Here is a 27,448-nt window from a genome sequence, read left to right on the forward strand (position 1 = left end):
CTCTTAAACCAGTGATTCCTATCACCCTTTGAAAACCAAGGTGTCATTCAGTAGGGTACAAATATCTGAGTCTACCTGAATGGTCTGGAGAGAATCCCATGGCGGTTTGTACTGAACGCCACATTTCCCCAAAACGTTCTTGGAACAGACATTGAAGTACGTTTGCTCCATTTAGTGTGTGGCTTGACGCAATGCATGACATATTAAGGGCAGTAATGCATTTAACCCACAACACAACCTCTCCCCATTTTTTCAGAACAGCACCATTTTTGTAAATGACCAGTTAACTGTTCTTACCCCAGGCCCAGAGAGAGAGAAACCATGCTGAGCATTAAACTTTTTTATTCTGCTGTCTGCCCCCAGTGGGGTCCCTCAGCCAGTGTCTAGATTACAGCTACAGAACAGTACAGCAGCATGTCTGTATCATACATCACTAATCTGAGGGAGGGATGCTTACTGAACAATCATACGGCACACACCCTGCAACCCCCTTTTGAGTGGGTTTTAAGTATGTTAAAAGGTAGAGTACTGGGGCTGCTAGGTATAGCTGGGAGACAAAAAGTGACATATCCAACTCCAACTAGGCCCCCCATATTCCATTCTGAAATACAGACTTGGACATTGATCAACCTAATACAATGTTACTTATTTGAATTGGAATAAGATGAGTGAGCACTGAATTAAATTAAAAACCCATCCTACCCTCCTATCATTTACACTTAATTAGATTCAACCTTTTTCTCAACTGAACACAAGTCTCCCTCATAACAGGGTACCTCTGCTTCCTGTACTGTACATGATAGGTAATATACCAGTTCACTACCACTCTCTCACTCCTATATTGAATGCTAGCAAGAACGAAAATGCACAGAAGCCCATCCTAGTTCCCTCGCTTCTACTCCCTCTCTCCCCCTCTGTCCTCTCTCTGCAGGTCTTCTACTCCCTCTCTCCCCCTCTGTCCTCTCTCTGCAGGTCTTCTACTCCCTCTCTCCCCCTCTCTGTCCTCTCTCTGCAGGTCTTCTACTCCCTCTCTCCCCCTCTGTCCTCTCTCTGCAGGTCTTCTACTCCCTCTCTCCCCCTCTGTCCTCTCTCTGCAGGTCTTCTACTCCCTCTCTCCCCCTCTGTCCTCTCTCTGCAGGTCTTCTACTCCCTCTCCCCCTCTGTCCTCTCTCTGCAGGTCTTCTACTCCCTCTGTCCTCTCTCTGCAGGTCTTCTACTCCCTCTCTCCCCTCTGTCCTCTCTCTGCAGGTCTTCTACTCCCTCTCTCCCCCTCTGTCCTCTCTGCAGGTCTTCTACTCCCTCTCTCCCCCTCTCTGTCCTCTCTCTGCAGGTCTTCTACTCCCTCTCTCCCCCTCTCTGTCCTCTCTCTGCAGGTCTTCTACTCCCTCTCTCCCCCTCTCTGTCCTCTCTCTGCAGGTCTTCTACTCCCTCTCTCCCCCTCTCTGTCCTCTCTCTGCAGGTCTTCTACTCCCTCTCTCCCCCTCTGTCCTCTCTCTGCAGGTCTTCTACTCCCTCTCTCCCCCTCTGTCCTCTCTCTGCAGGTCTTCTACTCCCTCTCTCCCCTCTCTGTCCTCTCTGCAGGTCTTCTACTCCCTCTCTCCCCTCTCTGTCCTCTCTGCAGGTCTTCTACTCCCTCTCTCCCCCTCTCTGTCCTCTCTCTGCAGGTCTTCTACTCCCTCTCTCCCCCTCTCTGTCCTCTCTCTGCAGGTCTTCTACTCCCTCTCTCCCCCTCTGTCCTCTCTCTGCAGGTCTTCTACTCCCCCTTTCTCAGTCCTCTCTCTGCAGGTCCTCCACAGCCTCCAGTAGGTGTAGTGCCAGGCTGTACTGGCCGTGGTTCTCAGGTAGGATCTCTATGAGGCGGCTCACCAGCCTGCTGGTCTGACTCAGGGGCACCGATGGGCACCCCAGCTCACTGGGGTCCTGGGGAAAACACAGATACACATGAATAGCATCAGTAACTCACACAAAACTAGGGGGTTGAATTAGTTACACAAGATGATGTTCAGTGGTTATAGGATGACGTCGAAGACTAGCTGGTCTCACCATGGCCTTAAGTGTTATGAAGGTGCCATAACGTGGTTATAGTGTGTATTCAGGAGGCTGGTAAGTCTCACTATAGGCTTGAGCCAGGTGTTCTACAGTGGTTATAACATGTTATAAGGTAACACAGAGGTTGATCTCACCATAGCCTTGAGCCAGGTGCAGAGTGTGGGGGGAAGGCGAGCCAGCAGCTCCATGGCAGGCCGGGTCTGGGTCTGGGTGTGGAGCAGGGAGTAGCTCAGCCTCTGACCTGTTAGAACCAACAGCTGGGAACCCAACACGTCCTTATCCTCCACCTCAAACATCACCTGACAACACACACACCACAGGCTTCAATGTCATATTTTGTGTGAGTGATCATATTCATTGTGTGTATAAAGTTATTAAATATGACAAGTGACATGAGTGTACGAATATGTACACTCATAGGATAGTTTTAGGTACACCACCCGCTCGTTTTATAAAGCAGACCGACGTCGATGCATTCGGTTACTGTTCTATTGAATGTTAGAATGGGCAAAACCAGTGACCGAGCGTGGTATGATCATTGATGCTAGGCACTCCGGATCCAGCATCTCAGAAACAGCCACCCAGGTTTACAGAGAATGGTGAGACTGACATAACATCCAGTCAGCAGCAGTCCTTTGGGCGAAAACAGCTTGTTGATGAGAGAGGTCGAAGGAGAACGGCAAGAACCGTGCAAGCTAACAGGCAAATAACAGTGCAGTATATCAGTACAGAGCGGCATCTCTGAAATGCACAACTCGTCGATCCTTGTCAGGGATGGGCTATTGTAGCAGACGACCACCCTGGGTTCCACTCCTACTAGAGAAGAACAAGAGGGCTCCAGTGAGAACACGGTCACCAACACTGGACAATTGAGGAGTGGAAGAACATTTAGTTCAGTTGAGTGGCCTGGTCAGTCCCCAGACCTCAACCCAATAGAGCATCTTTGGAATGAGAAGGAACAGGCTGTTCGCAGCATGAATGTACCAACGTCCAATCTGCAGCAACTGCGTGATGCCATCGTGTCAGCATGGACCAAAATCCATGTGGAACATTTCCAACACCTTGAAGAATTCAGGCTGTTCTGGAGGCATAGGGGAGTCCAACCCGGTACTAGATGGGTGTACCCAATACACTCACTGGGGGGTTTATGTTTTATGTGTTAGTATGTGTATCAGTTTCTATCCAGTTACCAGCAGATGTGTATTGAGGGACCTGTTGGTGTATGACTACCTACCTGCTCTGCCCGGGGGTCCAGGCCCTGGTTGTACAGCTCACACACCAGATGTCTGCGCAGGATGTCCGGGTTGACCTGCAGCAGGAGTCCCAGGTCCAGACACAGAGAGGGCCACGTCTTGTCCCCCGACCCAGACCCAGGGCCCTCCACCGCCTCCCTCTGGGTCGTCACCCAGCCTGTCAACACCCTGAGCAGGAACTCCTGTCTGAGGGAGACCAGGCCAGGGTCCATGTCTCCACTGGGCATCAGCTGGATGGACGACAGCTCTCTAAAGAAGGCATTCTTACCCTGGAGGAAGGAAAGACTTGCAGTGTATAGTGTAGGTCAGTGTTTCCCAACCCTCTCCTCAGGGCCATAGTGTAGGTCAGTGTTTCCCAACACTCTCCTCAGGGCCATAGTGTAGGTCAGTGTTTCCCAACCCTCTCCTCAGGGCCATAGTGTAGGTCAGTGTTTCCCAACCCTCTCCTCAGGGCCATAGTGTAGGTCAGTGTTTCCTAACACTCTCCTCAGGGCCATAGTGTAGGTCAGTGTTTCCCAACCCTCTCCTCAGGGCCATAGTGTAGGTCAGTGTTTCCCAACCCTCTCCTCAGGGCCATAGTGTAGGTCAGTGTTTCCCAACCCTCTCCTCAGGGCCATAGTGTAGGTCAGTGTTTCCCAACACTCTCCTCAGGGCCATAGTGTAGGTCAGTGTTTCCCAACCCTCTCCTCAGGGCCATAGTGTAGGTCAGTGTTTCCCAACCCTCTCCTCAGGGCCATAGTGTAGGTCAGTGTTTCCCAACCCTCTCCTCAGGGCCATAGTGTAGGTCAGTGTTTCCCAACCCTCTCCTCAGGGCCATAATGTAGGTCAGTGTTTCCCAACCCTCTCTCTCTAAAAACTGGCACACCTAACTCAATTAGTCAACTAATCATCAAGCCTGTGACTAATTGAATCAGGTGTGCCAGTTTAGGGTTAAAACAAACATGTGAAACATCTGGGGAGGCCAGAGGAGAGGGTTGGGAAACACTGACCTACACTATGGCCCTGAGGAGAGGGTTAAACACTGCATGTGTGTACTCTTTGGTTTACACTACGTGTTTGTCTCACCTTGCTGTCGAACAGGCTGAGTGGTTTGACCCTGAGACTGAAGGTCATAGCAGTGTGGAGTAGAGAGGCCAGGAGATAGTGGTGTTGTACAAGGGGGTAGTGAACTCCCTTCTGCTCCAGGGCTAGCTCTGCTAGGGAGGCAGGACCCTCTGCTTCCCCCCACACCTCCTCCACACACAGCTCGGGAGGAGTCACCTCTTCTACCCCCGAGTCTGCCTGGAGGAGAGAGGGGAGAGGGGTTCAGAGTAACCAAGGACCAGCCTCACTTGCCAGTATCACTATTAAAAACCATCCAAAGCGCAGTCTATCTGTGCAACTACAGATGCTTTAGTTCAAAAATAATTATTCTAAATCCCCGTGCTGCAGTAATGGTACACTGTGACAAACTCTCTTGCATGGTGACATGCACATATACCCACTTGCATGCAGCACATGCTTTTTACCTGTGCTGCAACGCAGGGAAACATTTTAATCTGCCCAACTGTATGCATCCATCCATCTTTTTTGATCCGTACCTCCATCAGAATCTGTAGCAGCTGAACACAGGAGCCCAGGAATGCTGTCATGGCACAGTCTCCCATTCCCACATCCTGAATACACACACAGACAGACGTTATCTACACGTCTATTCACAACCAAAACAAGTCCCAATCAGAGGAGAGGTATGTAGCTGTAAGGCTGAATAGGGCAGGGCTGCTCACCCGTCGACACAGGCGGTCCTTAGGGGCCTTCCCCACCTGTGGAGAGAAAACACAAACAGACGATCAATTGGAGCACTATGAAGAGAATCATGATCAGAATCAGGACACACCGGGGACTGATTTGAATGGTTACATCCCTACAGAATGTTTGTTTTGTATGTGAGAGTTCTGATGAACATATTCTGTAGGGATGTAATGATTCACAGATACGCATCGATCCCCGGCTCAAATGTTTAAGATAGGACTGAAACGGTCAGAAACTCGATTCAAACGTTACGTATCGCCGGTTCACTAACATGGCTCATATTACTTTATTTCCTCTACTTCAGTGTCGAGCGTTTAACTGTGTTGACAGTCATCGATCAATATCAGTAGCCTAGTCAAAGTGCACATTGCCTAACGCGAGGTCGGCCACCTGTCACCTTCAGCATTCAAATGTTTCAAATGGCTTGCGCAATATTAGGCTTTATTAGTTGAGTGACAAGTTCAACCGATGTAATTTCAAGGTTATTGTTATCAAAGGTGCTGTTGAAAACGGCATTTTACTGGAATAGCCTAAGCTACCGCTGGAGACAACTCTCATTTGGATATAGTGGACTAAATTCCACTCCATGGTGAAGGAAGATTGTGATGACTCCACAAACAGTGGAGCAGAGACCTGGGTTTGTGGAACCTAGGACCACCTCCATCGATTCGCCCAAGGTCAATCCTTCAAATGCATTTAATTATCGAACGCCTACCTTCTACCTATGTCTGTCCTCTGTAGTTGTGTGCCTTTGTTTGCTGAAATCCATACATTTTCAATAAATGTTAATCAAATACAACCACCGGCTTTGTCCTTGTTGAGATTCAATTGGCACATGCGCATTTGCGACGAGTTGCCATCTGAGCAACAGCAATGAGCAAACAGTCGGTGGTTGTTTTTGTTGAAAGTTTGAAAAAGTATGGATTTCGGCAAAAAAATAAATACAAAAAGCTGTGCTATATATTCATTTTAACAGTGGGGGGGGGAACAAAAAGCAAACATTCCCCCCTTATCTGATAGTGGGGTGGCTGGTGCCCAGTCTCCCTTGTGGCTTAGCCCTACATACACCATACATACTGAACAAAAATATAAACACACCATGTAAAGTGTTGGTCCCTTGTTCCAAGAGCTGAAATAAAATATCCTAGATATTTTTAATACGCACAAAAAGCTTATTTCTCTCAAATGTTGTGCACACATTTGTTTACATCCCTGTTAGTGAGCATTTCCTCTTTGCCAAGATAATCCATCCACTTGACAGGTGTGGCATATCAAGAAGCTGATTAAACAGCATGATAATTACACAGGTGCATCTTGTGCTGGGGACAATAAAAGGCCACTCTAAAATGTGCAGTTGTCACACAATGCAATTGGCATGCTGACTGCAGGAATGTCTGTCCACCAGAAGTTAATGTTAATTTCTCTACCATAAGCCGTCTCCAATGTCGTTTTAGACAATTTGGTACTGCGTCCAACTGAGCTCACAACCACAGACCACGTGTAATCACGCCAGCCCAGGACCTCTACATCCGGCTTCTTCACCTGCGGGATCGTCTGAGACCAGCCACCCAGACAGCTAATCGAATAATTTCGTCGCAAACTGTCAGAAACAGTCGTCTCAGGGGAGCTCATATGCGTGCTTGCGTCCTCACCAGGGTCTTGACCTGACTGCAGTTCGGCGTCGTATCCGACTTCAGTGGACAAATGCAGCACAGCCCCACGCTGAAAAGTGTGCTCTTCACAGATTAATCCTGGTTTCAACTGTCCCGGCAAACCGCGTGTATGGTGGCGGTGGAGTTGTGGTATGGGCAGGCATAAGCTACGGACAACGAACACAATTGCATTTTATCGATGGCAATGTGAATGGACAGAGATACCGTGACGAGATTCTGAGGCCCATTGTTGTGCCATTCATCTGCCGCCATCACGTCTCAGCATGAAAATGCATGGCCCCATGTCGCAAGGACCTGTACGCAATTCCTGGAAGCTGAACATGTCCCAGTTCTTCCATGGCCTGCATACTCACCAGACATGAGCATGTTTGAGATGCTCTGATTTGACATGTACTACAGCGTGTTCCAGTTCCCACCACATTCAGAAACTTTGCACAGACATTAAAAGAGGAGTGGGACAACATTCCACAGGCCACAATCAACAGCCTGATCAACTCTATGTGAAGATGTGTTGTGCCACATGAGGCAAATGGTGGTACTGACTGGTTTTCTGATCCACGCCCCTACTTTTTTTTTTTAAGGTACACTATATATACAAAAGTATGTGAAATACCTCTTCAAATTATTGGAACGGCTATTATTTCAGCCACACCCATTACTGACAGATGTATAAAACCAAGCACACAGCCATGCAATATCCATAGACAAACATTGGCAATATAAGTGCCTTACTGAAGAGCTCAGTGACTTTCAACGTGACACAGTCATAAGATGCCAACTTTCTAACAAGTCAGTTTGTCAAATTTCTGTCAGCCCGAAGGACGCATCTGGGTTTGGCAGCTGCCAGGAAAACACTACCTGCCCCAATGCATACAGCCAACTATAAACTTTGGTGGAGGAGGAATAATGGTCTGGGACTATTTTTCATGGTTCAGGCTAGGCCCCTTATTTCCAGTGGCATTCTAGACGATTCTGTGCTTCCAACTTTGTGGCAACAGTTTGGGGAAGGGCTTTCCTGTTTCAGCATGACAATGTCCCCGTGCAGAAAGCGATGTCCATACAGAAATGTTTGTCGGGATCGGTGTGGAAGAACTTGACTGGCCTGCACAGAGCCCTGACCTCAACCCCATCAAACACCTTTGGAATACATTTAAACACTGACTGCGAGCCAGGCCTAATTGCCCAAGACCTGTGCCCGACCTCTAATGCTCTTGTGGCTGAATGGAAGCAAGTTCCCACAGAAATGTTCCAACATCTAGTGGAAAGTCCATGTTAATGCCTGTGATTTTGGAATGAGATGTTCGACAAACATGTACTTTTGGTCATATAGTGTATCTGTGACAAACAGATGCAGAACTGTATTCCCAGTCATGTGAAATCTATAGATTAGAGCCTAATTACTTTTTCAATTTTCCTTTATATGAACTGTAACTCACTAAAATCTTTGTTGCATTTTGCATTTATAGTTTTGTTCAGTGTACATGTACATAATTTACACACACACAGCGAGAGAGAGGTTAGCTCAGGCAGATATAGCAAACACACACACACACACACACACAGCGAGAGAGAGGTTAACTCAGGCAGATATAGCACACACACACACAGCGAGAGAGAGGTTAGCTCAGGCAGATATAGCACACACACACAGAGAGAGAGGTCAGCTCAGGCAGATATAGCACACACACACACAGAGAGGTCAGCTCAGGCAGATATAGCACACACACACAGCGAGAGAGAGGTTAGCTCAGGCAGATATAGCAAACACACACACACAGCGAGAGAGAGGTTAGCTCAGGCAGATATAGCACACACACACACACACAGCGAGAGAGAGGTTAGCTCAGGCAGATATAGCAAACACACACACACAGCGAGAGAGAGGTCAGCTCAGGCAGATATAGCAAACACACACACACACACACAGAGAGAGAGAGGTCAGCTCAGGCAGATATAGCACACACACACACAGAGAGAGGTTAGCTCAGGCAGATATAGCACACACACACACAGAGAGAGGTTAGCTCAGGCAGATATAGCACACACACACACACAGCGAGAGAGAGGTTAGCTCAGGCAGATATAGCAAACACACACACACACAGCGAGAGAGAGATTAGCTCAGGCAGATATAGCACACACACAGAGAGAGAGAGGTCAGCTCAGGCAGATATAGCACACACACACAGAGAGAGGTCAGCTCATACAGATATAGCACACACACACAGAGAGAAAGAATTCAGCTCAGACAGGTATGGTATAACACACACACACACACACACACACAGAAAGAAGTCAGCTCAGACAGATACAGCTCAGAGTCCTAGCTCATCAGATCCATTTGCAGATTTGAATTTGTAATGGAAAATATGTGTTTATGCAAACCAATGTTAGTGCATCGTATCGAACCGATTCACATTGATTCCTTTCAAACTAAAATGTATCATTCCTGTATCGTTTCGGAGCCCGTGCATCTAGATATCGAATCGTGTTGAAAGGGAAAGATGCACATCCCTAATATTCTGCTCACCTTCTCTATAAGGAAAGCAGCAGCTGAGAAACATTTAACGATGAACGTGTTCCACATCATTGAAGAGATGCCTGCAGGAGAAAGAGAGAACCATCTTATAGCACAAACGAATGGACACACTGAGTGAATATTGCATAACGTGAAGCATAGTCTCACCCAGCTGGATGTGAGGACTTGAGACTAGCTTCAGATGTTCCACCGCCCAACAAAGATATCTCCCCTCCTACAGAGTGAGAAACAACAAAACATTTGATTGTACACCTCAAACTGTCAGTATATACAGTATCAGTCAAAAGTTTGGACACACCTACTAATTCCAGGGCTTTTCTTTATGTTTGACTATTTTCTACATTGTAGAATAATAGTGAAGACATCAAAACTATGAAATAACACATGGAATCATGTAGCAACCATAAACGTTTTAAACTAATCAAAATATATTCTATATTTGAGATTCTTCAAAGTAGCCACCCTTTGCAATGATGACAGCTTTGCACACTCTTGGCATTCTCTCTATCAGCTTCATGAGGTAGTCACCTGGAATGCAATTCAATTAACAGGTGTGCCTTGTTAAAAGTTCATTTGTGGAATTTCTTTCCTTAATGTGTTTGAGCTAAATCAGTTGTGTTGTGACAAGATAGGGGTGGTATACAGAAGATAGCCATATTTGGTAAATAACCAAGTCCATATTATGACAAGAACAGCTCAACGACAGTCCATCATTACTTTAAGACATGAAGGTCAGTCAATGCGGAAAATTTCAAGAACTCAAGTGCAGTCGCAAAAACCACCAAGCGCTATGATGAAACTGGCTCTCATGAAGACCACCACAGGAAAGGAAGACCCAGAGTTACCTCTGCTGCAGAAGATAAGTTCATTAACATTTCTCTACCTCATATTGCGCCAAAATAAAAGCAGCAGACACATCTCAACATCAACTGTTCAGAGGAGACTGCGTGATTCAGGCCTTCATGGTCGAATTGCTGCAAAGAAACCATTACTAAAGGACACCAATAAGAAGAAGACTTGCTTGGGCCAAGAAACACGAGCAATGGACATTAGACCGGTGGAAGTCTGCCCGTTGGTCTGATGAGTCCAAATTTGAGATTTCTGTCTTTGTGAGACGCAGAGTAGGTGAACGGATGATCTCTGCATGTGTGGTTCCCACTGTGAAGCATGGAGGAGAAGCTGTGATGGTGTGGGGGCGCTTTGCTGGTGATACTGTCAGTGACTTATTTCGAATTGAAGACACACTTAACCAGCATGGCTACCACAGCATTTTGCAGCGATACGCCATCCCATCTGGTTTGCACTCAGTGGGACTATCATTACCCAAAACACACCTCCAGGCTGTGACAGGGCTATTTGACCAAGAAGAAGAGTGATAGAGTGCGGCATCAGATGACCTGGACTCCACAATCACCCGACCTCAACCCAATTGAGATGGTTTGGGATGAGTTGGACCGTGGAGGGAAGAAAAAGCAGCCAACAAGTCCTCAGCATATGTGGGAACTCCTTCAAGACTGTTGGAAAAGCATTCCAGGTGAAGCTGGTTGAGAGAATGCCAAGAGTGTGCATAGCTGTCATCAAGGCAAAGGGTGGCTACTTTGAAGAATCTAAAATATACTTTCATTTGTTTAACACTTTTTTGGTTACTACATGATTCCATATGTGTTATTTCATAGTTTTGACATCTTCACTATTATTCTACAATGTAGAAAATAGTCAAAATAAAGAAAAAACATTGTTTAAGAAGTGTCCTAACTTTTGACTGGTGCTGTAGATGTGTATGTATGTGCATGTCTGTGTGTGTAAATGTGAGTGTGTATATAGATATGTATGGATGTCTGTGTGTATAGATGTGACTGTGTTGGATGTGAAGGTCTGTGTGCCGGTACTGTACGGAGCCCCACCTCTGGGTCTTTGTTCCACTGCACCACGTACTCCCAGCAGCAGTGGGCAAACAGCAGGTCAGGAGAGAGGGAGTCTGGGAAACGCTGACACACAGACACCAGCAGCTCTGGAGGAACACAGGAACACACACTAATAGAACAACAACAAATACACTTCCCTATGGAGGAATCAGGTTAGTGACCACAGGAGTACACACTCACCTGCTGCCCTGTTGAAGGCTGCATCCTCCTGGCTCTTTTCTCCCTTCCCCTGCTCTGGCTGGGAGGGCTGTTCCGTGCTCTCGGCTTCCCCCCTCCTCTGCAGCATGTCCTTCAGCCGCTCAGGGGCCAAGTCCTGCCTGAACACCCACTTAGCCACACTGTCTGCTATACCACCTGAGAGAGGACAAAGGGGAGAGAGAGAGCGCGTAGGTAATCACTGATCTACTGTATATGTGATTGTATTGTATCACTCTCACCAATCCCAACCCTCTCAGATCTGAGATTCCTTCAGGGATTATGGACTTTTTATTTCTTATAGTACATATCCAGTACCTCGGCCCCCCTCCAGCAGGGCTTTGACTGAACAGTGTGGTGTGGCGCTCCCTGGTGTTCCCTGAGGAGGAGGCACACACAGCAGTGTCTGCAGGGACAACACGTCCTCCAGCTGTCTCACACACACCGCCCACTGCTCCAGCTCCAACGACACCGCCTCCCACTCCGACTGGAACTGATACACACACACACACACAGAGTCAGTGACGAAGCACACATATCAGTGTGTGTGTGTGCTAGGGTGTGTGTGTTCACCCTCTCCTTTGCCAGAGCCAGGTGATTATATGTGTGTGTGTGTGTGTGTGTGTGTGTGTGTGTGTGGTGTGTGACCTTGGTTTCAGCCAGGATGGTGATGTTAGCTTTAGCAGCGCGGTGAGCCACTATTGCAGCCAACAGGGCGGCAGCAGAACTGTGGGACTGGACACACGCAGACCGCACCTGCTGCCACCAGGGGGAGACACACTGCATGTCCCACGACTCCTCCACCGCACCTAGGGAGAGGAGGAACACAGCCGTCTACAGAAGTCAATGGGAGCCTAGCCACATACCATCTAACCACAAGCTAACTCAATGTCATCACAGCACAGAACAGATTGGAAATAAGATGTGCTCACACACCTTTCATGGAGCTGAGGGCAGTGAGCAGTGTGTGTAGGTGTCTGACGGCCTCTGTTTTTTTCAATACTTCCTTCTCTCTGTGCAGCCATACACTCAGCAGCAGAGACTGAGGGAAAACACACACGGACAGACAAGATGGATGAGTAACATTTAATTATATTTCAAACAGTCCATTCTTCCTCCCATACCCAAATCCTCCCTTTCTAGAATCGGCTTCCTCTTATTCCTCCACCACCTCTTCACCCTCTCTCCCGCCTCTCCTCACCAGTAGTTGCTGTGGGCTGATGCCGGTCTTCTGCAGTGTGTTACAGACTTTCTGTAGAGGGCTCTCTCCTGTCAGACAGCCCCAGAACAGAAAGCTCCCTACAGGGGAAAAACACACACACACAAACTAACCTCTAATACACATATGTAATAGTGTGTGTGTCTGTGCGTGTCTTTGTGTCGTGTGTGTGTGTGCGTTTTCATTCTACCAAGCTGTGTCCAGTCTGCGTTGGGCCCTGGCACCACTCTGATCTCCTCTCCCTCACACTCCATCTGGGACAGGAAGCTCCGGACAGGAAGTGATGCGTCGGGGGAGTCCAGGGCGAAAGAGACGGAGGGGCGGGAGCCGGATGTGAGCTCTGCGTAGCGCTGCAGGGTAGGGGAGACACGGGCCAGCTCCTCCGCTATACCTGCAACCTCCGTCTGAAAAGGAAGAGGTGGATGTGGAACAAGAGAAAATAGAAGAGTGGTTCTAGATTCCAAATTGGTGAGTGTTGATGACAACTCAGCAATGGCCTGCCGTTTACTGCCTTGAATGTAGCTAGTTAATTCAGTGTCAGACTGCTGTACAACCAGTGGTGTTGGTTGTACTCACAGGTTCAGTGTGTGTGTCTGTGGTGGCCTCCCCAGTAGAGTGGAGCTGTTGGATGTCTGTGTAGAGCTGCAGCAGTTTCAGCTGGGAGGAACACAACTGGAACAACCCTTCATCTACCGCCTCAGGGTCTGCAGGGACAGAGCACACGGGCAACACACACAGGCATTAACCCACACACACAGACATTAAGACACCTATTTGTACACGGTTTAATAATATTCAACCTCAATACATATCCAGAAATACACAGTACCTTGCCCTTTGAGACTGGCCAGTAAGACTCGGGTGATGTTGGTCAGACAGGAGACTGGAGCATTCTTATTGGCTAGCAAAGACTCCAGGGCCTAAAGGACAGAGAGCAGTAAGTAGTAGAACTGACCCCACTATGTATGTGTGTGTGTGTGTGTGTGACCTGTTTCTTAACGGCAGGGTGTTTGATGTCCAGCAGTACACTCTGGGCCTCGCTCTCCAGGATATCTGTAGAGAGGAGGTCAAAGGTAAGAAAGAGCTCTTCTGGTTTGCCCTGTTCAAATACTTAAAGGGTAAAGGGTATCCTCCCATCTTTTAATTTCCCCCCTCCATCTCTGTCGTACCTGGTTCCACCTCTCTGCTCTTCAGTAGTGTGGTCAGTCTCTTCAGCAGGTGCATGTCCTTCGCCCTCTCACTCTTCTTATCACTGACATAGGGAACATAATCATTATGTCCCTTTGGTAAAACTACACAGGCTGTGTATGGTGCATTCGGAAAGTATTCAGACCCCTTCACTTTTTCCACATTTTGTTACGTTACAGCCTTATTCTAAAATTGATTAAATAAATAAACATCCTTATCAATCTATACATAATGACGAAGTGAAAACAGGTTTTTAGAAATGTTTGCAAATGTATAAAAAAATAAACTGAAATACCTTATTTACATAAGTATTCAGACCCTTTGCTGTGAGACTCGAAATTGAGCTCCGGTGCATCCCGTTTCCATTGATCATCCTTGAGATGTTTCTACAACTTGGAGTCCACCTGGGGTAAATTCAATTGATTGGACAAGATTTGAAAAGGCACACACCTGTCTATATAAAGGTCCCACAGTTGACACTGCATGTCAGAGCAAAAACTATGCCATGAGGTCGAAGGAATTGTCCGTAGAGCTCCGAGACAGGATTGTGTCGAGGCACAGATTTGGGGAAGGGTACCAAAAAAATGTCTGCAGCATTGAAGGTCCCCAAGAACAAAGTGGTCTCCATCATTCTTAAATGGAAGAGGTTTGGAAACACCTAGACTCTTCCTAGAGTTGGCCGCCCGGGCAAACTGAGCAATCGGTGGAGAAGGGCCTTGGTCAGGGTGGTGACCAAGAAAGGTCCCTCTGACAGAGCTCCAGAGTTGATCTGTGGAGGTGGGAGAACCTTCCAGAAGGACAACCATCTCTGCAGTACTCCACTAATCAGGCCTTTATGGTAGAATGGCCAGAGGGAAATCACTCCTCAGTGAAAGGCACATGACAGCCCGTATGGAGTTGCCAAAAGGCACTTAAAGGACTCTCAGGCCATGAGACACAAGATTCTCTGGTCTGATGAAACCAAGATTGAACTATTTGGCCTGAATGCCAAGTGTTACATCTGGAAAAAACCTGGCACCACCCCTACAGTGAAGCATGGTGGTGGCAGCATTATGCTGTAGGGAGGTTTTTCAGTGACAGGGACTGGGAGACTAGTCAGGATCGAGGCAAAGATGAACGGAGCAAAGTACAGAGAGATCCTTGATGAAAACCTGCTCCAGAGTGCTGATGACCTCATACTGGGCAAAGGTTCACCTTCCAACAGGACAACGACCCTAAGCACACAGCCAAGACAATGCAGGAGAGGCTTCGGGACAGGTCTCTGAATGTCCTTGAGTGGCCCAGCCAGAGCCCGGGCAGGAACCCAATCGAACATCTCTGGAGAGACCTGAAAATAGCTGTGCAGCAACGCTCCCCATCCAACCTGACAGAGCTTGAGAGGATCTGCAGAGAAGGATGAGAGAAACTCCCCAAATACAGGTGTGCTAAGCTTATAGCGTCATACCCCCAAAAAACTTGTCTGTAATCGCTGCCAAAGGTGCTTCAACAAAGTAGAGTAAAGGGTCTGAATACTTATCACATTTACATATTTCAGCTTTTTATTTGTAATAAATTTGCAAAAATTTAAAAAACGTTTTTAATTCATTTTAGAATAGGGTTGTAATGTAAAAAATGTGGCAAAAGTCAAGGAGTCTGAATACTTTTCGAATGCACTATATATGTGGAATCTTTCACAATACAAGAATTGTACTCCTGATCTTCCCAAGATGCCCCAACTGTACTACGAAGTGTGTGTTAGTGTGAATAGTCACCTGAGGGCCAGATGGAAGGGGACAGTGACAGTGCGTAGCGCTCCAGTAGCAGGGTCAAACAGACACACCTGCTGTGTGTGGAGCAGCCAGCCCTGACTAGTCACACTGTTCACCCCCATCAGCCGGTAGCCTGCATACAGCAACCTGACACATACACACATAGGAGAGAAGGAAATGGTTACTGGTTAAAGTAGTTCAAATGTTTTAGAAACATACGATTAGAACTGTGTGTGTGTGTACCTGCAGTGTTTCCCTACAGTGAAGGCTCCTACTCTGGGCCCCTGCTGTGTGCCCCACACCTCCAGGATGCCTCTCCTGGGTGCATAGATGACCAGGAACTGGGCGTGGCGCCGAGGGAGGGGCGCAGAGGGTGAGGACTCGCGCTCGCCCCGCCCCTCAGACACCTGTACCCAACCCAGCTGGGCATCCCGGTATCCTGGGAAAACACAGAAGTAGGTTATTATAACTAGATAAATAAGTAGGGCCTTTTTCCAAGTCAAACACTAGACCCTACTCAACATTAGCTGTCTATATACTAAACCAGATCATTCATTTGCTGATGAGTTGGGCTGTGATGATACCAGTATTGCAATATTTTTTCCATGGAAAAAAATGAAAACAAGAAGCAGACCAAACTCTTTGGTCCTTTAAAAACCTGCTATATGTTGAATATTGTGTACTAAATCTTGGAAATAAATTAATGTGACTCTGGATGACATGATGATGTTTGTTTCCAACATTAGCCCTGTTTTCATATTTTGTTTTCTTGCCACGATACTAATGATACTGATATCGTTCCGGCCCTACTGTTGAGTGTTGAAGGGAGAATTCTCTTTCACCCTTCCACATGCGGATAGCTATGCCTCTCCCCACGTCAAGCAGCGTGACCCTGCCGAAGTCATCTGTGACCCCAGCCAGAGTGTTACAGGGGGACAGACAGATGAACTCCCCGTGGCGCCGCGAGTCTGGGAGACCAAACCTGAGGGCGGGACACGAGAGGGAGGAAGGAGTTTGGGCTATGCAATCAGTTAAGTGAGAAATGTAAAAAAAAAAATTTTAAAAAAAAAAAAAGGCTAATTGATTAATGTTAAAGTAAATAAAAAGATAACTTGGCAATTTGACTGCGTAGATTGCATGTGCAGCACAAACAGTTCCCTAGTTCTTCTGACAAAAGGGATGGTGTTGGTCACCTGACTGCCATGGGCGTGGCTGGCTCCACCTTGGGCTTCTGTTTCTGAGTTGGCTCCTCCTCACTCTGTTTCTTCCAGCCCAGCCACCCACTGACGAGAGAGCGAAAGAGATCAGTGCGAAAGAAAGGCCAGATAGGAGAGACAGAGAGAAGGGGAGAGAAAGAGTGCAGAAAGAAAGGAGCCATGCAGAAGACAGACAGAGGGAGAAGAGGGAGAGGACATACAGAGTTATAATTCATTAGTTGTCAGGGAAGAGAGGCTATATATCAGTGTATTGATGTTGCTGCTTTGTGTCCTGTGTGGCTGTATCAGAGGTAGCATGGCTTAGTGAAGGCCCCAGCCGTATCAACACACCCACACACAGCACCACAGGGAATACTCACCATGATTAAAGGGAGCAGGAGGCCAAGATACTGACAACCGGGAAAAGACTCATACATACAATCACCAAGAAAAACACACACGCACCTGGCGGCGCTGAACAAGGCCGATGTGAGTTTGCTCGCCACAGCCAGAGCCACATGGGAGAGGAGAGGCTGGGAGCTACCCTGGAGAGAGATAAAAACAATATTTTATGACTGGACATTTTCGTGCTGATTTGGTAGAAATCTCCGCTCTGTTTACAGCAGGGGTGGGAAAAATAAGGCAATCCAGTCGGCGGAAGATTTGAGTAAAAACAATTTTTGGGGGTGGGGGGTAAACTATTTTAGGTTAAAATAACACTACAGGCTAGATAGAAAGTATGTCGAAATTATAATGGACCTTTATAAATGTTCAAATAACTGCCCTTTTTCAAAATAACGTCCCTCTGAATTCAGAAATCCTGATGTGGCCCACGAGCCAAAATTATTGCCCATCTCTGCTCTAGAGGGAATATAAATGTCAAAAATCACTGCTACTGGTCTGAACTAATGCCGACTGTGCTTACTTCTTAAAGAGTAACTACCGATCTCTCAAGGAGATAAATAGACAGGCATGAGGTGAAGAAAAAGATGGACAAACACACACCTCAATGGCATAGTAGAAGCCTGTGTAGGGTCCTCCCCCCACAGTTATGTACTGACTCATGGCGGGGGGGCTGCCCTTCACAGAGGCATGGAAACCCCCCAGGATAGACGCATTCTTCATCTGGTCAAACACACACAGCGTCATTATACCTGACAAGGGAGGGAGGGGCGGAGAGAGAGAGTACCGTTATAATGGAGAACATAGCTACACTTTCACTGTCTGTCAACCAGAATCCATGATCTTCTTCAACTTCTGCTCACCGTGCACCTGTCCTCCTGCCCCTCTCCCTGTCCTCCTGCCCAACTCCCTGTCCTCCTGCCCCTCTCCCTCCAGCCCCCCCCCATCCACTCCCTGTGCCCCTCCACCCATCTGACCCTCCCTCCTCGACTCTCTCACCCACGCTGCTGTGGTCTACGATGGTGTCCATATCCTGTAGACCCCACTTCTTATAGGCCAGAGGAGGAGGATGGACCACCTCACTGCCTGCTGCCGCTGCTGAGGGGGCGAGTAGGGAGAGAGAGAGAGGTAAAGACACAGAAAGTTAGGAATAATGAGTAAGAGAAGGGGTTTGGAGAAAGAGGTTAAGGAAGTGAGGGTTGCCAGAGAAATAGGAGATGAAGGAAAGAGTTGAGTAAATGGTGTGGAATGACTAAATCACCTCAAGCCACAATACACAAAATATACCCCCAAAAATACTACATGTACTACCCTAAGTGTCAAATACTAGCTTTTGTGCGTGTGTCAGTACCTGCATCCTTTCTGGCGAACTCTGTCAACCCAGCCAGCAAATAGAGAACATGGTTCTATTAAACATCATGTAACCTTTATAGCACAATTACTATGGTACTGCAACTAGTTTTACAACTACGAACATTAACCTACAGCGCTGTGAAAAAGTATTTCCCCCTTGCTAATTTTCTCTACTGTTGCATTTTTTTATACTGAATGTTATCAGATCTTTAACCAAAACCTAATTTTAGATAAAGGGAACCTGAGTGTACAAATAACACAACAATGACATACATATTTTACAAACAAAGTTATGCAACACACAATGCCCCTGTGTGTAATTGCCTTACACTCAATAACGGTTTGTGCCACCTTTAGCTGCAATGACTCCAACCAAACGGTTCCTGTAGTTGTTGATCAGTCTCTCACGTCACTGTGAAGGAATTTTGGCCCAGTCTTCCATGCAGAACTGCTTTAACTCAGTGACATATGTGGGTTTTCAATCATAAACTGCTCGTTTCAAGTCCTACCACAACATCTCAATAGGGATTAGGTCTAGACTAGGCTATTCCAAATGTGTTGCTTTTTAACCATGTTCATGTAGACTTGAATGTGTGTTTTTGGATCATTGTCTTGCTGCATGACCCAGCTGCCCTTCAGCTTACAGACGGATGGCCTGACATTCTCCTGTAGAATTCTCTGATACAGAGCAGAATTCATGGTTCCTTCTATTCAGGCAAGTTGTCCAGGTCCTAAGGTAGCAAAGCATCCTCAAACCATCACACTACCACCACCATGATTTACCGTTGGTATGGCAACACAGTGCCATCACTAACACAGAGAGGCTGCTGCCTACATACAGACTTGAAATCATTGGCCACTTTAATAAATGGATCACTAGTCACTTTAATAATGCCACTTTAATAATGTTTACATATCTTGCATTACTCATCTCATATGTAAATACTGTATTTTATACCATCTATTGCATCTTAGCCTATGCCACCCTGTCATTGCTCATCCATATATTTATACTTATACTTATTCCATTCCTTTACTTAGATTTGTGTGTACAATGTATTTTTTGCGGAATTGTTAGATTACTTGTTAGATATTGCTGCACTGTCGTAACTAACTGTGGAATGCAGTTTTTGGTTTTCGCCAGACATAATGGGACTCATCTCATCCAAAAAGTTGACTCAAGATGGCCAAAAAGCACCTGGAAACACCTGGATGATCATCAAAACTCTAGGATGAATATTCTATGGACAGATAAGTAAAAAGTATATGTTTTTGGAAGACATGGGTCCCATTATGCCTGGCGAAAGCCAAACACTGCATTCCACAGTAAAAACCTTATACCAATGGTCAAGAATACATTCTGCTCTGTATCAGAGAATTCTATAGGAGAATGTCAGAGCATCTGTCTGTGAGCTGAAGCTGAAGGGCAGCTGGGTCATGCAGCAAGACAATGATCCAAAACACACAGTCAAGTCTACATGAAAATGATTAGAAAGTAACAATTTTGAAGTTTTGAAATGGCTTAGTCAAAGTCCAGACTAGAGGTCGACCGATTATGATTTTTCAACACCGATACCGATTATTGGAGGACCAAAAAGGCCGATTAATCGACGATTTAATAAAATAAAAAAATTGTAATAATGACAATTACAATAATACTGAATGAACACTTATTTTAACTTAATATAATACATCAATAAACATCGATTTAGCCTCAAATAAATAATGAAACATGTTCAATTTGGTTTAAAAAATGCCAAAACAAAGTGTTGGAGAAGTAAAAGTGCAATATGTGCCATGTAAAAAAGCTAATGTTTGAGTTCCTTGCTCAGAACATGAGAACATATGAAAGTTGGTGGTTCCTTTTAACATGAGACTTCAATATTCCAAGGTAAGAGGTTTTAGGTTGTAGTTAATATAGTATTTATAGGACTATTTCTCTCTATACCATTTGTATTTCATATTCCTTTGACTATTGGATGTTCTTATAGGCACTATAGTATTGCTAGTGTAACAGTATAGCTTCCGTCCCTCTCCTCGCCCCTACCTGGGCTCGAACCAGGAACACATCGACAACAGCCACACTCCAAGCAGCGTTACCAATCGCTCCACAAAAGCTGCGAACCCTTGCAGAGCAAGGGGAACAACCACTCCAAGTCTCAGACCGAGTGACGTTTGAAACGCTATTAGCGCGCACCCCGCTAACTAGCTAGCCATTTCACATTGGTTACACCAGCCATTAGGCTGATAGGCTTGAAGTCATAAACAGTGCTGTGCTTGCGAAGAGCTGCTGGCAAAACGCACTAAAGTGCTGTTTGAATGAATGCTTACGAGCCTGCTGGTGCCTACCATCGCTCAGTCAGACTGCTCCATCAGTCATAGACTTAATTATAACATAACACACAGAAATATGAGCATTTGGTCATTAATATGGTCAAACCCGGAAACTATAATTTTGAAAACAAAATGTTTATTATTTCAGTGAAATACGGGACCGTTCGGTATTTTATCTAACGGGTGACATCCATCAGTCTAAATATTCTTGTTACATTGCACAACATTCAATGTTATGTCATAATTACGTAAAATTCTGGCAAATTAGTTCGCAATGAGCCAGGCAGCCCAAACTGTTGCATATACCCTGACTCTGCGTGCAATGAACGCAAGAGAAGTGACACAATTCCACCTGGTTAATATTGCCTGCTAACCTGGATTTCTTTTAGCTAAATATGCAGGTTAAAAAAATATATACTTCTGTGTATTGATTTTAAGAAAGGCATTGGTGTTTATGGTTAGGTACAGTCGTCCAATGATTGTGCTTTTTTTCGCAAATGCGCTTTTGTTAAATCATCCCCCAGCGTTGCATCGATTATATGCAACACAGGACACGCTAGATAAACTAGTAATATCATCAACCATGTGTAGTTATAACTAGTGATTATGATTGATTGATTGTTTTTTATAAGATACGTTTAATGCTAGCTAGCAACATATCTTGGCTTCTACTGCATTCATGTAACAGGCAGGCTCCTCATGGAGTGCAATGAGAGACAGGTGGTTAGAGCGTTAGACTAGTTAACAGTAAGGTTGCAAGATTGGATCCACTGAGCTGACGAGGTGAAAATCTGTCGTTCTGCCCCTGAACAAGGCAGTTAACCCACCGTTCCTAGCCAATCATTGAAAATAAGAATGTGTTCTCAACTGACCTGCTTAGTTAAATAAGGGTATAAAATAAAAGGTATAAAATATATATATATATATATATATATAAAAAAAATCGGCGCCCAAAAATACCGATTTCCGATGGTTATGAACACTTGAAATCGGCCCTAATTAATTGGTCAGTCCGATTAATCGGTCGACCTCTAGTCCAGACCTAATCCCAATTGAGATGTTGTGGCAGGACTTTAAACGAGCAGAAAATTAATCCACAGCCAAAAATTAATCCACAGCAATGTGAGAGACTGATCAACAACTACAGGAAGCACTTGGCTGCATTCATTGCAGCTCAAGGTGGCACAACCAGTTATTGAGTGTAGGGGGGCAATGACTTCTTCACACAGGGGAATTGGGTGTTTCATGTTAATTAAATAAATAAAATAAGTATCAATTTTTTGTTATTATTTGTAAACTCAGGTTCCCTTTATCTAATATTAGGTTATGGTTGAAGATCTGACAACTTTCAGTATCAAAGATTATTTATTTTAAATCGAGAAAATTACTTCTAATTTGCTGTCAAAAAGGGGAAAAGCCTTTTTGACAGCACTGTACCTCTACTGCTACTACAGTACCTCGACAGACACAAAACACACACACACAGAGCAGTACCTCGACAGACACAAAACACACACACACAGAGCAGTACTTTGACAGACACAAACACACACACACAGAGCAGTACCTCGACAGACACAAAACACACACACACAGAGCAGTACTTTGACAGACACAAAACACACACACACAGAGCAGTACCTCGACAGACAAAACACACACACACAGAGCAGTACCTCGACAGAAAAAAACACACACACGGGAGCAGTACCACGACAGACACAAAACATACACACAGAGCAGTACCTCGAGCCACCTGGTTTCTGCAGGCGCGTAGAGACTGAAAGAGACTGAAGCCATCAATAGTGACCAGGGCTGCTGGGTAAAGAATGCTCAGCTCCTCATGCTAAGAGAGAGAGAGAGAGTGAGAGAGCGAGAAATTCATAAATACAAAGTGTCATGAAAAGAACCTTGATACCCAGGCCCAGACAGCTATCAGTGTTTTGGTGTGTGCTACAGCCGTACCTGCTCGGTGACACCAGGGTGGCGGGGGATCTCGTAGGTGCGACACTTGAGCCTCAGGACAGGATCCTCATTCAACAGCTGGGCTAGGAGTAGGACCCCACTCTGACAAAAACACACAAAACACCACTGTTAGAATAACATTAACACACCAGCCAGACTTCCAGGTAACAAGTCAATACTGCTGTACTGCACCTCTGTGTAGAAGCGAACATAACCAGATGAGAAGCCCACTACAATACAAGTCCAGTCTGGCCGACCTGTGGAACTCCTGAACACACACACACAGACAGACAGAGTTAATACTTATCATTAGAACACAAACCTACATACACATTGATATGTACACACAAGTGATCATACATGGAGGATGGACACACACACAGACAGTGTCGTACATACTAGATGGCTTACCTTTTCTGGCTGGCCAGAGGTATACAGATGACACTGCTCACACTCTCCCTGTAAAGAGGCAGGCACGCACACACACACAGTCGATATGTATACTTTTACAATGTAAGTAATAATGAACTTGCCGTGTCAATAAAGTAAATTGAATTTAATTGAATCTAATCTTGACTTCTTTCTGTGTCCTTTCCTTTCCTCACATTCTCTCAGTCTAACCTCCTCTCTCATTCATCCATTCATCTCTTCCCGCTCCTCCTCCGTTCTCTTCCCTCCCCTCCTCCGTTCTCTCCCCCTCCTCCGTTCTCCCCTCCCCTCCGTCCCCCCTCCGTCCCCTCCGTTCTCCCCCCCTCCTCCTCCGTTCTCTTTCCCCCCTCCTCCTCCGTCTCTTTCCCCCTCCTCCTCCGTTCTCTTTCTCCCCCTCCTCCGTTCTCTTCCCCATCCCTCCGTCTCTTTCCTCCTCCTTCTCTTTCCCCCTCCTCCTCCGTTCTCCCCCTCCTCCCTCCTCCGTTCTCTTCCTCCTCTTCTCTCCTCCCCCTCCTCCGTTCTCTCCCCCCTCCTCCATTCCCCCCCTCCTCCTCCCCCTTCCTCCATTCTCTTCCCCCCTCCTCCTCCATTCTCTTCCCCCCTCCTCCTCTTCCCCCTCCTCCGTTCTCTTCCCCTCCTCCTCTTCCCCTCCTCCGTTCTCTCCCTCCTCCGTTCTCTTCCCCTCCTCCTTCTCTTCCCCTCCTCCGTTCTCTTCCCCTCTCCTCCGTTCTCTTCCCCCTCCTCCGTTCTCTTCCCCTCCTCCGTTCTCTTCCCCCCCTCTCTCCCCCTTCCCCCTCCTCCGTTCTCTTCCCCCCTCCTCCTCCATTCTCTTCCCCCCCTCCTCCTCCGTTCTCTTCCCCCCTCCTCCGTTCTCTTCCCCCCCTCCTCCCCGTTCTCTTCCCCCGCCTCCTCCCCGCTCCCTCCCGCTCCTCCGTTCTCCCTCCCGCTCCTCCTCCGTTCTCCCCCCGCTCCTCCTCCGTTCTCTTCCCCCCCCTCCTCCTCCGTTCTCTTCCCCCCTCCTCCGTCCTCTCCCCCTTCCTCCGTTCTCCCCCCTCCTCCGTTCTCTCCCCCCTCCTCCGTTCTCTCCCCCCTCCTCCGTTCTCTTCCCCCCCCTCCTCCTCCGTTCTCTTCCCCCTCCTCCTCCGTTCTCTTCCCTCCTCCTCCCGTTCTCTTCCCCTCCGTCTCTCCCCCGTTCCTCCCCCGTTCTCCCCCCCGCTCCTCCTCCGTTCTCCCCCCCCTCCTCCTCCGTTCTCTTCCCCCCTCCTCCGTTCTCTTCCCCCCTCCTCCTCCGTTCTCTTCCCCCTCCTCCCCCGTTCTCTTCCCCCCTCCCCCGTTCTCCCTCCCGCTCCTCCTCCGTTCTCCCTTCCCCTCCGTTCTCCCCCCCGCTCCTCCTCCGTTCTCTTCCCCCTCCTCCTCCGTTCTCTTTCCCCCCTCCTCCGTTCTCTCCCTCCGTTCTCTTCCCCCCTCCTCCTCCGTTCTCTTCCCCCTCCTCCCTCCGTTCTCTTCCCCCTCCTCCTCCGTTCTCTTCCCCCTCCTCCGTTCTCTTCCCCCTCCGTTCTCTTCCCCCCCTCCGTTCTCTTCCCCCCCTCCCTCCCCCCTCCTCCTCCGTTCTCTTTCCCCTCCTCCTCCGTTCTCCCCCTCCTCCGTTCTCTTCCCCCCTCCTCCTCCGTTCTCTTCCCGCTCCTCCCCGTTCTCTTCCCGCTCCTCCCTCTGTTCTCCCCCCTCTCCCCCTCTGTTCTCCCTCTGTTCTCCCCCTCCTCCCTCTGTTCTCTTCCCTCTGTTCTCCTCCCTCCCTCTGTTCTCTTCCCCCCTCCTCCGTTCTCTTCCCCCCGTTCTCTCCCCCTCCTCCCTCTCTCCCTCCCCACTCCTCCTTCTGTTCTCTCCAACCCCTCCTCCCCCCGTATTCCCCCCCGTTCTCTCATTCCCTCCTCCCCCTGTTCTCTCACCCCTCCTCTGTGCTGAGAGTTCCACTCCAGGACACAGCCAGGGTCATCTCCTCTCGGCCGCCATCATCTGTCCGCCACTTCGCTGCAAGAAAGAGGAGACAATGTCAACACACACCCCGCCAACAGCAGTGTATGTGTCATTGGGGAGATGTTTATGTATTTGAGGACATTGACTTTGTTTCATGTAGCTTTAATAAGGGTAGGGTAGAGAGAATTTGTGTGTACATTAACATGCGTGTCTGTGTTTTGGGACACATACCTGAGAGGAACACAGCCTTGTGGTCTTTGGCAACCACCATCAGGTCTGAGCAGGGAGACAGAGAAACCACACAGTCCTGCAGCCAGGGGGCACTCCCTGCAGCACTGTCCTCCTCCACCCCCTAAGGAACACAACAACAGGACCACACCTTATAGATCACAGAGGGCTATGGAAGGGTGCTATCTGATTTAGGCTAGTCTTCAGCTAAAGAAGATAAATAGTGTAAGAGACAGACAAACTGACCGTGGTGGTGCCACTGCCATCTTCTTTGGCCTCAGGGTTATCCCATGACCCCCAGTCTGAGTCGTCCCAGGCCAGCTCATTCTCTGAGCGAGAGAGATCAATCACAACTATTAGGTGGTGCAATCCAGAGTCAATTGTCAGTTAAAATGTTAGTGGTTCTTTGTAACTCAGCTGGTAGAGCATGGTGCTTTTAATGCCAGGGCAGTGGGTTTGATTCCTGGGACCACCCATAAGTAAAATGTGTGCACACATGACTAAGTCGCTTTGGATAAAAGTGTCTGCTAAATGGCATATATTATTATTATTATTATTATTATTATAATAGTTAGGCTATAAAGCTAAACATTTATTAAAATCAGGTGATGCATGATACACACATCTTTGGACTGGCAGGGGCAAACTAACAAAGAAGGCGGAGAGAAAGCTGAGCATCAAGTACAAGAGACCTCCCCCGACCCAAAGAGAGAAGGGATGAAGTTGGTGGGGGGGGAAGGAAAGAGATTAACAGAACTCGCATTGACAGTGGGACTCCTGTTGACATAGTCTGACTGCAACATCCATGTACAATGGCTCAGGGCTTTGAGTATGTGTATGTATGCTTATGTGTGTGAGTGTGTGTCTTCCTTTGTCCAGCATCATGCGGTAATCTGTTCAAGCGCCCTCCTGTAGGATGACTCATATGACAAAGGGCAAATCCCCCCTCCTTCCTCCCTCTTTCCATCTTCATCTGCCTCCCGCTGGTACTGCAGCTCTCCAGGTCTCACCTGCACTACACTTTGCGCTCATCAACTGCTATAATCTCTAATTCTATTATTCATGATGTGACAGGTCAAAGATTTAAAGAGACATAGGAATACGTGCATTCTTTACACTCCCTGGTATTTGTAGCACTTAGATCACTGGAACAAAATTTGCGACTTGAGTTGTCAGAGAGTTGTCAGATTCTGCAGGCATGAGATGACAAGTGACGTAGCCCATAGAACAAATTACAGTCTAATTTCAACTGGATTGTCAACAACAAGTTGTGCAATTTGTGAACCATTATTTGGTCTCAATTTTTTTTACACACACTTTATATAAGTCTATAGCAAATTTTGCTGTTTGTATACCTCGTCTCTTTTTTCAAAGCAATCAAACAAGTCGGTCATAACCAGCAATTTAGCTCGCCCAGAGCTGAGCGTTAGCTAGTTAACTTACCGGTTTTCTTGTCCCCCAAAGAAGGGTTGTTTTGCTGGTTCTGGAACAAGAACTCCCGGACTGCTTTGAGTTCTTGGACCCGGCAGAACTCGAGCAGGCAGCAGGACATTTCGACCCCGTCCCGACGAGGCAGAGGGGATACAGGGAATTAGCCAGCTAAGCTAACGTTAGCTGGCAGCTGCAGTCCAACGGGGAAACAACAACGTTGCAGTATGATGAAGTTAGCGCTAATCAAGAAGACAAGACTCCTCAGGGATCCTTTGCGTTGAAATATGTATCGTTTCCATGAATGTTAGTAAACAAATACATGTACAAAGGTGTTGCTGTCAGTGGATTTCGTTAATATTTGCACCGTTTCAACCCTTTACTTCAAGTGTTTTGGTGATGACCAATGACTGACTGTATTGCGATGACACATCGCTAACCATAAAATACAATCTCGAGGCACTTTTACAGAGACGATTTCGTGTACGTCGCCCTCTATGGCTCAGGAAGGCAGGTTCAACAAATAAAATTGAGCTTTGTTCAAGGTCAGCAAAGGTTG

General features: G+C 47.0%; 1 protein-coding gene across 5 annotated transcripts; it reads right to left on the minus strand.

Moving 5' to 3' along the window:
* Positions 1–1,675: 1,675 nt before the first annotated feature.
* Positions 1,676–27,372, minus strand: rab3gap2 (RAB3 GTPase activating protein subunit 2 (non-catalytic)). Of its 5 annotated transcripts, none has more exons than XM_029688377.2 (35): positions 26,905–27,372; positions 25,708–25,790; positions 25,465–25,585; positions 25,206–25,287; positions 23,242–23,289; positions 23,023–23,098; positions 22,831–22,932; positions 22,612–22,711; positions 18,530–18,550; positions 18,178–18,276; positions 17,782–17,930; positions 17,242–17,321; positions 16,774–16,863; positions 16,423–16,562; positions 15,824–16,019; positions 15,584–15,727; positions 13,814–13,896; positions 13,633–13,697; positions 13,474–13,564; positions 13,221–13,348; positions 12,835–13,048; positions 12,627–12,724; positions 12,362–12,467; positions 12,074–12,234; positions 11,744–11,918; positions 11,411–11,584; positions 11,210–11,316; positions 9,453–9,519; positions 9,297–9,367; positions 5,069–5,104; positions 4,811–4,957; positions 4,368–4,583; positions 3,284–3,571; positions 2,184–2,348; positions 1,676–1,920 (listed from the first exon to the last, which is right to left on the minus strand). In XM_029688377.2, exons 1-35 carry the CDS (start codon positions 27,011–27,013, stop codon positions 1,768–1,770), a joined length of 4,185 nt encoding a protein of 1,394 aa, XP_029544237.1. In that variant the 5' UTR covers positions 27,014–27,372; the 3' UTR covers positions 1,676–1,767. The 5 variants fall into 5 exon arrangements, with proteins under 5 accessions (XP_029544237.1, XP_029544240.1, XP_029544239.1 ...); XM_029688380.2 differs by having other exon boundaries at positions 4,883–4,957; positions 26,905–27,346; XM_029688379.2 differs by lacking the exon at positions 18,530–18,550 and having other exon boundaries at positions 18,178–18,273; positions 26,905–27,370.
* Between the last annotated feature and the right edge of the window lie 76 nt (positions 27,373–27,448).

This window comes from Oncorhynchus nerka, linkage group LG18, assembly GCF_034236695.1.
Source record: "Oncorhynchus nerka isolate Pitt River linkage group LG18, Oner_Uvic_2.0, whole genome shotgun sequence".
Taxonomy (NCBI): Eukaryota; Metazoa; Chordata; class Actinopteri; order Salmoniformes; family Salmonidae; genus Oncorhynchus; species Oncorhynchus nerka.